The sequence below is a fragment of the Lissotriton vulgaris genome, chromosome 3_1 (genome assembly GCF_964263255.1).
Source record: "Lissotriton vulgaris chromosome 3_1, aLisVul1.2, whole genome shotgun sequence".
Lineage (NCBI taxonomy): Eukaryota > Metazoa > Chordata > Amphibia > Caudata > Salamandridae > Lissotriton > Lissotriton vulgaris.
Genome location: NC_141689.1, coordinates 714621758 through 714634734, shown reverse-complemented (window position 1 = coordinate 714634734; position 12977 = coordinate 714621758). Strand labels below are relative to the sequence as shown.

The window sequence follows — 12977 nt, the reverse complement described above, 5'->3', positions numbered from 1 at the left end:
ATTTCGGAGACCTTCATAGATATCATCCTGCCTGCCACTTTGCGTCCTACAAATATGTCAGGGACTCACTGAAAGCCCAGAGAGAAAATAAAAACTTCAAGAGGAACCAAAGAAGTTCAGCTCATTTAACAAGCAAGCCATTTTTCGAGTCAAGTGTACACTACACTCTTGATTCTGAATTCGTTGCCCTCAATAATAAAGAAAAGTTTGTGCTGACAAAGGGCATGCAAAATGTCATAACTAATGTGCCTATACTGATGAAACACGAGATTTGGGAAGCTCCTTGTAGTTTTAACTTGCACTGGCTGATTGAATGCACTACCACTAATTGTTAAACTAAGCGGCTTGAAGAGCTTGAGGAGTGGCAGAATCACAGACTCTCAAATTGTTGGGTGTGATGAAGGGAATTTGCCGATAGCTATTGGCAAACGAGTTGACCTTTAAAATTGTAATTTACCCCCTTTCAGCGTTGCCGGGCAACTAAGATAAATTAGAGCCACCATTCCTTAGTTCACTAGTCCATACCAAATTCCTGACAAAAAAAGTACATCCTAAATCTACACTCTAATTTCAAGGCCACAATCAGATCCATTTTCTTTCAAGAAGAACGCTGCAGCATTTTGGCTACTCCATATTCCTTGTGCAATGCCCTCAATTATCATTTATTACTGTCTCTTTCCTAATCTATTCTAGTCTGCCTGGTGATTGTTTACATTTTTGATGTATAATTGTTTTTAGATTACTGCGGGTTTGGACATTCTAATGTACCATATATGAGTGATGCGTGGTCAGAAAGAATGAAATAAGTTTGCTTGACCCAGCCACGCCTGCCTGTGAAATCAACAGAGGATGACAGTTGACAATTTGACTCCATTTAGGCTGTCAAGTTCATATACCTGCCTTTTGGGTGTACTTGGCAGTAACTTAAATGTGCCACTAACCTAGCGTTAAATCACCCAGGCATGTAAGGGCGCTCAACAAGGGGAATTTATACTTTTTCTTTTACTATTCTTCCCTCTGATACTCCAGCAGGAAAATTATTTTATTTTCTGTGACTATAGGAATTCTAGCAGGAAAAACAGTAAGTGAAAATTCCTTCTCATGTTTACCTACATAACCCTACTTCCTTTACAAATCCAATATTTTCACCAAGAATATATTTCCATCTTAATTAGAGCTCCGGTTTTATATACCCCAGTCAGTCCCAATTTTTAGCTCATATTAACTTCTATAGTGTTGTAATAAGCAATGCCATTCTTTTCAACAATGTCAATTTCTATTAACTTTGACAAAACGTTTACAGTTTTTTTGGTTGATAATCCCAAGATGTTAAACTTCTGAAAACCTTTTTAAATTTCACCTTACGAAGCCAGCTTTCTTTAAAATTGATTAAACTTGGATATAGGGGGGGAGGAGCTACGCTAGCAAGCAAGATGGCCGCATAAGCTCCCGGCTCCGCCGACCTCCGCCAGCAGCTCGTCTATCCTGCAAGTTATCCTGTTTTCACACCGGACTCCCGTGTACACGAGGAGTGACTGACTCTGAAGGTGCAATCCCGAACTTTTTACCTCATCGGGTGACGATTCTCGGCCTACCTCAGCGTGGAAGCCGGGGCCTCGATTTCCAACCCATCCGGGCTGGAGTTGAACGACATCGGCTGTGGACTTTGTGCTTCGTCCGGTCTCCCGAACGGAGACACACTTTACTTGTTTTTAACGGCGATTTCGTATTCTGTCTACACCGCAGACGCTGCAGCGTGACTCTTCAGTTGCTGTGTCCCTGTATCTGACGCCCGGAGACACCGTAAGCTTCCCGGGGGTAGCGGACGGGAGCCCTGTCCAGCGGCGAAGGTGTAGAAATCGTGAAGTGAGAGCGCCCATTGTTGTTGTCTGCTCCGGTTGTGCCTGCTACCCCGGAATAGTCGACCTCCGGGGTTCATATCCTGCTCTGTCGCTTCATGAGAGGAGATGGAGGGGACAGAGGGCACACCACCGCTGCATGCCGTAATGGCGGCCATTGGGGCGCTCCACTCACAGATCATCGCCAACTACCAGGCACTGTTGGTAACAGTGGACAATCTCTGCCGGAGACCGGACAGCGACTTTTTGGCATCATCTCAGCCAGCTGTACTACCCACGGAACATTGTATGCTCAACTTTGAGGACCCTGTGCGGAAGCCGGATTCCGTGTGTGCTGCTGATCCCTACAGGACAGATCGCGCGCCCGTGAACATTGTTAGCTTCCCCTGCTTGAGCCATATCCCGCTAAACATCGCTATGGACAACCTTGAGTGCCTCAACAAGGTCACCAGTGGCTTTCGGAGAGTTTCATTATCCTTTCACGCTTTTCCTCGCTTGCTCTGTGGATATCGTGAACTTTTATCCTTTCTTCGATTCGCTCGTATTGACTTGAACTTTTATGAAAGCTTTGCTTCTCTCACTGTTGTTGTGGTCTGGGTTATAAGTGCTCTACTGAAGAATCGTACCGGCCAGGGTTAACTTGTGTTTTTTAGGGTTCGGCAAAACAATTTAATTCGCTGCTGGGATTGTGACCTGTAATGTACGGGAGTCGGGTGGTGTGTATCATACTTCCCCGGATTGATTGTATATTTCGCTGCATTCTATTTTGACCTTGTTTCGGGGTGGTCGCAGCTGGTGGGGGGTAAGGGAGTCCGGGAGTGTGTTTTTATCTCTCCTCCTCCGCTTCTCTTCTCTTTTAGGGATGTTTCTGGGCGACAGGCACGCTGCTAGTGGGTTAGGCCGTAGCCATTGCAGGGGTGCAGGGTGGGGGGGGGGGTTGTTATTTTGCCTTTGTTTTGTTCTATGCCCCCTTTTTCTTTCTTTTCTCTCTCTTTTTAGGGTATTCTTCTGGGCGACAGGCACGCTGCTAGTGGGGTAGGCCGTAGCCATTGCAGGGGTGCAGGGTGGGGGGTGAGTGGGGGGTTTGTTATTTTGCCTTTGTTTTGTTCTATGGCCCCTTTTTTTTTTCTTTCTTCTTGCAGTGTCCGGTAGCAGTACTTTTGGTTTCATCCTGAAGTATACGAGTGGGCGGGGTCTGGGGTGGGCGGCTACGATGAGAGATCGGTTGTTTTGTTCTTCACCCTCATTGAGCTTACTAGCGCATGCGTCTTTACTGTTTCTTAACTTGGTCCGCGACTATCTTCTTACACCTACCCGCATTTAGTATACCTTCGAATGTGTGGCTCCGGATATCCTGTATCTTCTTTTTTATCTTGTCTCTGGGGGGGGGGGGGGGGGTTTAATGTAAAATGAAACCCTATGAACATCCTTCGATCTGTACTATTTTCAATGCACCGTATATCCTTTACCGCTGCCGGACCTCAGGGTTGCCGGCTGAAGAGCTGTGTTATTGAAACTCCTGATACATATCGCCTACATGTGGTGACCGGCCCCTGTGGTTGTAGGACTACTTCTGTATTTTTTGTTGAACGATATAATAAAGGTTTAAAAAAAAAAAAACTTGGATATAGCTGTTAAATCTTGGTTAATTAACAGTTCAAACGTTTACAAGCTCCTTATTAAAAGTATAATGTTTTAATTAATAATGTCAATCTTTTTTAAAAAAAGGTTACAACTGTTTACCTAAGAGCTCCAGTTTTTCTACAATCCTGATAATATATTCTTTAAACAGACCATCTTCTGTAAATACCTTTGTTGACAATCACTTTTTAATTATAAAGTAAAACTAGTACTATCTTAATATTGATTGGTCATTATCATTCTTCTTAGAGAGTAGTTAAAAAATAGCAATGTAGATAGCGTATTTGACTACATTGCTTCAGCTAGAGTATTGATGAAATTGATTACTGTGTCACAGAAACTCTTTGTATTGCGTGGTCAGCCAGTATTCCTCCTAGGAATTATTTACATGCTTATTAAAAACTTCAGCACCATCAGGATTATTTGTAATTTGGCTGGCTATATTTCTGAAGCTGATTGCTGGCTTTTGCTGTTTCACTATAGCGGACTGTACAATTCTCCCACTGACCGCAACAAGTCACCAAAGTTTCCCACCCCTCGACGACGAAACCCTTCAGGTGGAAGTGACAATGATTCCGGCCAGCCTGGTAGAAGAAGGTAAGTGCATACATATTATCTCAGCATTGAACATTCCATATGTTTTTCTCTCATCTCTTTTTTGCTCAAACTCTTCTAATATGACAACGATGTATCTTTGAGAATCATGGTCTACTTTATTGTATGTTCATGTAATTAGTCACAAGGACATGCCATTGCCATAGAAATAGCAAAAAACTGGAGTGGTGTAATCTCATAAAGGATGGTCATAGGCATAACATAGAATCAATACATTGCCATAAAATGTGAAGTTCACTACTTTCTGTCTTGTAGCTCCCTCACTGGTCATAGAGATAGACCTAGATTGTGCTTTCTTTTTTCCAGAAGAGTCTATAGTGGTTGGCATCATTCTCATTGTTGCGTGCTTATCTAGGATCCTGATCGATACTGTGACCTTATGCCCCTATTCGGCTATAAATCCATTTATTCCCTATATTGGCATAACCGTTCGAGTGCAATATTCAGTAACTCATCTCTGGCCTCACACGAACAGAGCCACATTCCAGAATAGCTTTCTCTGCCACTTCCTTTGCAACCAATTAGTGCAATGACAGAGCAGAAGTCACTATCTGAGATTCCTAGATTAACACTCTGAGTTCTTCAACAAGATAAAAACTCAGCAAACCTGGAAATCCCCGCTTGCTGTGTTTTGATTAGTAATAGAACTCTAATGAGCACTGATAGACGATCACTTCCTAGTGACATCTTATTGACGTCTTATGTCCAGCAAACTTACGTCAAACAAGGCACCTTTCCGGTATAAATACTACCAACGTGGCCTTAAGCAAGTCCCCTGTTGCCCGTCGCCTGAAGCTGCTGTTATGCTGAAGATATCATAGCTGCTATCGCTACTGCTATCGCTGCTAACTAGCGAACGATGGTGTGGTGAACCTAGGAGCTGAACAGCCGTCCCCCTGCAAGAGCCCAGCAGATGCAAGCTGCCCGCGGACGCTGTCCCCCCTCCTTCTCCTCCTCGACGCGCTGAAGAAGAGACGCTGCCTTTCTCCTGCCGAGAAATCCAGCTCCAGCGTTTCTAGTCTACCCTTGCGGGTGACTGGGATATCGAGCCCTGAGGGAGATACCAGACCTCCATCATTCTATTCCAGAGGTATGGTGTTGACTAAACCCTTGAGAGAGAATTCTTGAAGCAAACCTTGGCAAAACCAACTTAACTTAAAGCTACTTAATTACTCCCCTCCCAAGTATTAGGCTTAGGTCAGGTACACTGGGGTAGGCGTAGTTAGAAGCACCAGTTAAGTATTTTAGCCTAATGTATATATGAATGTATATATGTTTTATTACTTTTAAACCATTGTATATCTAAGAAACCATATCAATGCTTTTACAGTATTATTTCGCAATACTTATCTTACTGTACATACTTTTTATCATAACAAGTCTTGCAATTGTGGCAATTCATTTCTCTTGTACGAGAAGAAAGACTGTTCAATATTGACAAACGCCCGTCTCTCTGTTCTCTACATATTGTGAAAGTAAACTGCACCAACCTGACTGAGTAAAATAACTGTCTATTGTTTCACACGACCCTAGAGATTGACTCTTGATTTGAGGAGCAAAGTTGTCATGTTGCACGGTTGTTGGAAAACTGAATCCCTTCTTGTCTGTGCCAGGGAAGCTGATCACTTCCTATTTCAGAGAAGAAAGTTTCCAGTGACCTCTGAGCTAGTTGGTAACAAACCCAATTAAGTTTAGCATAGTCAGTAGAGGCCTGGAAGATCCGCACTTCTACGTCGATACTACTGTTTATGTTATTCCAATGCGCAGGGCGTATTGGGAAAATAGGAACTACGCTACATCATGAGAACTGCCCCTTCTAATATAACTAATGAAAACAAATATAGATATGCTTACCTCAGTCCATGCAATGTACCAACTACCACGTACAACCCTTATTAAAGGTTTACTTAACGTGGGTCCTCAGAAGGCAGAGTGTTCTATGACATTACCTAGATTGCATGCAAACATGTGCATATCTCCTTTATTAGATGTACTTTAAGTTATTTCCCATTGTTGATGAGATGAATATTATAATGCGCAATATGAATCCTGCAAAACCCTGTTCTTTTCCAAACAGAGATTTGGTAGACTTGCCTTCTCTCTTTTTAAATTGAAGGCTGGCACATCTAATGCTTGGCTAAAATGGGTGGTTAGACTTTAGTCTTACGTGAATGATGCAGGGAAGTGATGCTGATGCGGATTACTGACAGATTATCGAGGAACAAAATATCGACCTGCCAAAATATCAAGGAAAAAATATAGAACGCCAAAATATCGAATTCCTATCTACAAACAGGTAAGTACAAAAATATTGAATCCAAAATATTATTGTAAAAAATATAGTTAGTCAGAATATCAAATTTTTTAAAATGTCTTATAAGTAATGTAAAATTAATGAAATAATGAATATAATGAACTAAAACATACTTAAAGATACTTAATTAACCTTAAAAAATATAAATAATTAATGTAAGTTAAAAAAATAAACATATATTTTTATTTTTTAAACAGAAAAAAATAAACATAAATTTTTATTTTTTAAACGTATATATATATATATATATATATATATATATATATATATATATATATATATATATATATTAACGTAATATTAATAACAAATATTCAATATTTTTAACATAGGATAGCGGGAGGGTAACATTTACTATTACCACTCCAGTGAGTGCAAGAGTATGGAAAGCGTTGGATAGCAGGAGGGTAAAAATTACTTTTCCCACTCCAGTGAGTGCAACAGTAAGGAAAGCGTTGGATAGCATAGGGGTAAAAATTACTATTCCCACTCCAATGAGTGCAACAGTATGAAAAGCGTTGGATAGCGGGAGGGTACAAATTACTATTCCCACTCCAGAGAGTGCAACAGTAGGGAAAGCGTTGGATAGCGGGAGGGTGAAAATTACTATTCCCACTCCAGTGAGTGCAACAGTAGGTAAAGCATTGGATAGCGGGTGGGTAAAAATCACTATTCCCACTCCAGTAAGTGCAACAGTAGAGAAAGTAATGATTTAATATTTTAATAAAAACTAATTATCAATACCAATAAAAATGTATTACAATTAATTACCAATTACAAAGTATTTAAAAATTAATTAATTATAAATACAAATAAATACTATTTATTAGAAATTAATTGCCTATTAATATTAATTAACAACCAATTAATTTTCAATTCCAAAAATTAATAAATAATACAAAAATAGCGATTAATAATTAACAGAAAATTATCAATACACAAAAAAATTCAATAATTAATTACAATTAAATTACTTCCCACCTTAGTCCCATAAAAATCCACAACCCGCTACGAATAATAAATTAATACAATAAACATCATTATCAATTAATCAATTAATAAAAATGAATGACCAACTAATAAAACATAATTACCAATAATAATTAATTAACAAGTCATTAATTATCAATACCAATAAATAAAAATAAATATTTACTTAATTACAATTAAATTACTTCCCACCCTATTCCCCTATGAACCCACAACCCGCTACAGAATTAAATTACGCAAAAATTAAATAACATAAAATTCATTACTTTAGAAAAATTAAACATACATTACAAAAATAATATACACTTTTAACACATATACTAACATACAAAACACTTATAGAAATTCGATATTATTAAAAATTCTATGTATTTTAATTCCTATATTATGTACTTCGATATTTTGACCGTCGATATTACTTACCTGCATTTCGATATTATTAACAACTATATTATGTTCATTCGATATTATGTCCAATCTGTATTTTAGATTCGATCTAATGTCCATTCGATATTTTTTTCAATATTGTGTCTAGTTACAACTGATACAGTGGAGAAGTGTGGCTCAAGTGGTTGGAGCGGCAGACCCTGATGCAGAGGTCTGGCCCGGACCAGGGTTCAATTCCCCGCCTCGGCGGGTCTTGGGCTCAAATTTCCCCCGGACCTGACAATTCTCGCCTCGGTGCCTATTCCAATCATGGAGTCCCACTCTGTAACTCTGGGCAATAGCTTGCTTAATCTCCACAACGGCCCCTCGCAGCAGGATGCCTGGCTTTCACCTTGGGGATGCCCAGTAATGGGTTATCTCGCAGGGGAATACCAGGACGGGTTCCCTAAGCAAGCGCTGGGACGCTTTCGGGCAGCCATGCGCTCTACAAATCAAATTTCATTTCATTTCATACATAGGAAACTGTGAGTGTGCATCAAAATATGAAATGGCCTCCATCTTGAGTGGCCTGTTACGTGTTTCCCACTTGTATTGAGTGGAAGGAAGGAATTCTCTTCGCTAAGATGAAGGATCATGTTATAAACAGAGCCCACAAGAGAGTTTCTTTTATTTAAAAAGGATTAATCTGGTTGAAGTTTTGTGTCTGACCACTGGTAAGGTGAAGGAATGGGCGTATGTTAATGCATTTGACACTCATTACATCACCTCCTTTAAGTAACTCAGAAAGTAAAGCGCTTAACCTTGCTAAACTGGATAAAGGAAAGGGAAATGCAAATTCATTCCTGAATGCATTCCTATTTAGCAGAAGGTTTTGCAGAAAAACGTACATGATTAGATAAATGATGTAAACAGAGTTTCATAGTACCATGCCAGTATATTTCCTAATTTTCATCTCAGTATACACAAGTGGGACACATACATGTTTCTGAAATGTACTGAATTGACCATTGCATTATTTGGGAATGATACACAGATACTCAATATTAATCCCTAGAGGTTGTACCTCCTTTGGAATAGACCGAAATTATGGAAATAAGTAGCATGAAGGAAGGCTTTTAGTTTGGTCACACATTTATGGATCGATGGTATCGATCATGGTGTATGATCTCTGAACATCCTGATTAACTGATCTTCACCAAGGAGTGGGATGGACTGAGATCACTGCATGAGGTACTGGACTGCTATGCATTGTATGTGCTGCTTTTGATTGCTGATTTCTATAGAAGAATTGGTCCCTTTCTTTGATCCAGAAAACAATAAGCATTGGCAAAACCAATAGGTCTACGAATAGTTAAAACATAACACAACCCTCTTCCATTCCCTTGGAATTGTGTTCCCACCAATAACCGTATATTTTTGACTGTGGAAAATCAAACTTCCTGGCAGATATTCAAAATACTGACCTGTATCTGCCATTTGCATACACAGCAGCCAACATGGGTGCACAAAATCTGTTGTGAATCAAGCTCCGCTAACATAATATACACATATCCATGCGGATATTGATTTACTTTTTGGAAGACTTGAGATCACAAGCAAAGAAATAACTAAATGTACTCAGAGGACGTTTGCAGTTAAACCACTGCAGATGTGTGCATGATTGCAGTCTTATTCATACATGTACTACTAAAACATAAGCAGTTACCCCTAAATAATATTCAATAGCGTTTAATCAAAAGTGGTTTGGATAACTATAGTGAAAATTGTGGAGGCGGTTGTAACCCCATCCCTACAGAGTTGTTGTTATGCCTGACCAAAATGGGTAATGGCTGAGTGCCCACATTTCCTGCAGCCACGTAGTAAAATGATGGGGCCAGTAAGATGTCCCACTCTAGTAAGGGTGTGCATAAAAGCAGATTCATTTTATATGACATCTCAGCTTTACCAGCCTGTCAAGCCTTAACACTTGAGCTCTCGGGCAGTTGGCAATTAAATTAAACAAACATTTCTCTCTCTCTTGCTCAATATTTCAACTCATCTCTTCTACATCTTCCCCTCACTCTTTACCTCTCCTTCCCTCTACCTATTTCTAGTATCCCTGTGTACCTCTCCTCTTGCTTTATCTCATCTCTGTTTACCTCATTTACGTCTACCCTACCTCTAGCTCAATAGACCTCCCTCTAATCCACTTCTCCCTTCCTCTCTCATGACCTCTACCAGTCTGTGCCTGCTGCTACTTCTCTGCCTGTCTCCACCCTCTCTCTACCTCATGCATTTCTCTGTGCCTCACTGCTGTTTCCTCCTCACTTTCTGTATCACAACTCTATTTACTTCTCCTCTTTCTCAATCGAATCTCTCCACTTTATCTTTTTATCTCTCTCCGTCTGTTTATATATCAATTCTCTCTTCCTCTGTCATCCATCTCTCGACCTCACCACTATCTTCCTTATCTCTTCTCTTTACTTCACCTCTCTCAGTACCTCATCTCTCTCTACCCCACATTTTGTTTGCTCTTAATGCCTAGCCTCTTAATTGATCTCTCCATCTGTTCGCTACTTCACCACATCTCATTTCTATCCCTACCTCACCTCTCTTTCTCTACCTCACCTCTCTTTCTCTACCTCACCTCTCTTTCTCTACCTCTCAAATCTTGCTCTGCGTTACTGGTTTCTCTGCATCGTGTTGCACTATGTTTCTCTCACTGCCTCACCTGTTATAGTGTGTAGTTCAGGATTCCATGTTACCTCAGGGTTTGTGATGTCATTGAATGTATGTATGTGTAGGCTGTTGAAAGGCTTTTTAGTAGATAAACGACCAGTGTATTACTATACTTTGTTCATAGAACAAGAATTACCTTGTCTATTTTCACATCGTAGAGTCTGAATTGGCAATGGTACTGTGTTGCATAGGCACCTAGATGAAACCTTGAAAAGAATGTGGAATGTTGTGGGTTGAATATTCCGGGACGGCAGTTGAAGAAAAATGGTGCTTGTGAGGATGTGTGATCTACTGATGGCGTTACCGCTGTATCTGCTTGTAAATAAAGCCTCCAGTCCCACATTCAGGTGAGTGGCATCATCTTTCATTGGCGATGAACTGGTGCGGAGTCCATCGCTCACCACCATCCCACATCAGCCACTGGTGCTCGACAAGCTCACCACAATCTGTTGCGGCTGCATTTTGGACTGTCTCCTGCATCCCCACCTCTGCCTGATGCCTGTGATTTTGGCACTGTGACACCAGTGGGTTGCCATCTCACAGATTGTACAATTCTTCAGTGCAGCCCATCTCTGCTGAACTTGCTGCTTGCCAGCGTAAAGGTAGGCCCAGTAACCACACCTCCCTTCCTTACCGCATCACTAGTTGCCATCTTAATGGTAGGCAATAAACCTATACAGATATTGCCCACAATAGCAAACCACTCCTCCTTCCTCAGTGCATGTATATGTCCGCCATTTTCTCTGTGGGCAAAGCTGTAGCAGTGTCAGTAGAAGTCACACTGCACAACCTCATTTGGGTTGCCGTCTTGGAGTGGGCTCAAGTTTATTGTTACAGAACAAGCATTTTGAATTGGATCAACATTATTGTAACTCTTGTGGCCATTTTAGATTGGATTCACTTTTGCTATGCTGGAGAAGCCTTTTTATATTGGGCTCATAGCTATAGTTCTAGAGCGATTTTACTTTGGGCTGCATATTTATATATTTCATTGGGCGCTCTTTTCGCCTAAAGTACTATTTTATAATGAACATGTTATATTTGATCTATGTCTCTTTTCCCTGGCTGGGATTTCCCTGTGGCTCACATGGTGTCACTGCTAGAATGCTTGGTGACATCGTGGAATGTTGGGGGCTTGGCCTGTGTGTTAACTGGCAGTTGGTAGCAGGCAGGCTGAGTGACAGGGAGGTCACTCCTGGTGGGGTTACCATATTTACATCTTAAGAACTTGACCTGCAACTCAACTTGAATAAAGATAACCTATTTATACTCCTGGCTCAAGGACTTCTACTTACAACAGAAAAGTATTTCAGCATTATGTTGGATTTCGTGGAAAGAAGGATTTGAGGCATACTTGGACCCCATTGTTTGTGAAACATTCACCAACAAAAAGAAAAAAGCGTTTCTCATACCCAATTTGGTCCCAGAAGGTAGATACATTTTAAAATAAAAGTAAAGGTGCAGTTACACCAGGAAGGGGCTTCCTGCTAGTTAGTAGCCGCAAACGTCGTAGACAAGTATGCTTCCATTATCAAAACCTTGGACAAGACAGTTTCTACCTCAAGGAACGTTGTGTTGGAGAGACATAAATTCTTACGAAAAGACTAACAACAAGGCAAATTTATTGATGACTTTTTGTCAGCCCTACGTCAACTAGTGGTCCCTTGCAATTACTAGGAGTTCAAGAATGAAATAATTTGTGACCTGCTGATTGAAAAAACTCACAGCGAAAAAAAACAAGAAAGCCTGCTTTCTACTGAAGATCCTAGTTCAGAAATGGTGATCACCATAGCTAGGGCAGTAGAGAATTCGGATGCATACTTGAAGGAATTGTCGGGCCATACTGATACAAGCATTTTTAATGGTGTAAATGCCCTGCAAACAAAGGAAGGATGTAAAGACAGAAAGTAACGCATCCTTTAGAAGGGAAATGGAATAAAATGGGTGACATTACTGTGTGCTTTAGGTGTGGAAGTCCCAAATATGTGGCTTCAGCAAAAAATGCTACATGTAATAAATGCAATTGCAAGGGGCCTTTTGCAAGGGTTTGTCGTAAAATGTGTAGGCCAGTGGTATCTCTAGTAGAGGAGACCACACTTAACGACGATTGTGATATGATTCTAATGGTCACTTTGGGTGATAGTAATGTGAATGTTGCCTGTAACAAGGTTGGTGGAGCAAATGAAGATGCAGTGGGAGAACTAAAACCGGTTCGTAGGAAGCTGTTGTTATGCAACGTGGTAATCAATGGTATTAATGTATGTTTGATGTCAGATTCAGGGTCACCTTTTACATTGATTGGCCTAGATATTTTCTCGAAATTCACCCCAGCTTTAAATCTTTCTTCCTCCCTTAAAACCTTACCATCCTCTCTTTTTCTTCCCCACCTCTTCCTGATACCTCTATATATTTTTTTGTCTCCTTCACATTTCTGTTTACCTTTTGTCTCTCCC

General features: G+C 40.4%; 1 protein-coding gene across 4 annotated transcripts in view; it reads left to right on the top strand.

Moving 5' to 3' along the window:
• EPB41L4A (erythrocyte membrane protein band 4.1 like 4A) overlaps positions 1–12977 on the top strand; it is an 864386-nt gene that overhangs the window by 672832 nt on the left and 178577 nt on the right. For all 4 annotated transcript variants that reach the window (XM_086961016.1, XM_086961015.1, XM_086961018.1 and 1 more), the window contains exon 15: positions 3984–4097. In XM_086961016.1, coding sequence (XP_086817142.1) covers positions 3984–4097 — 114 coding nt within the window. The remainder of the gene's footprint in view (positions 1–3983; positions 4098–12977) is intronic.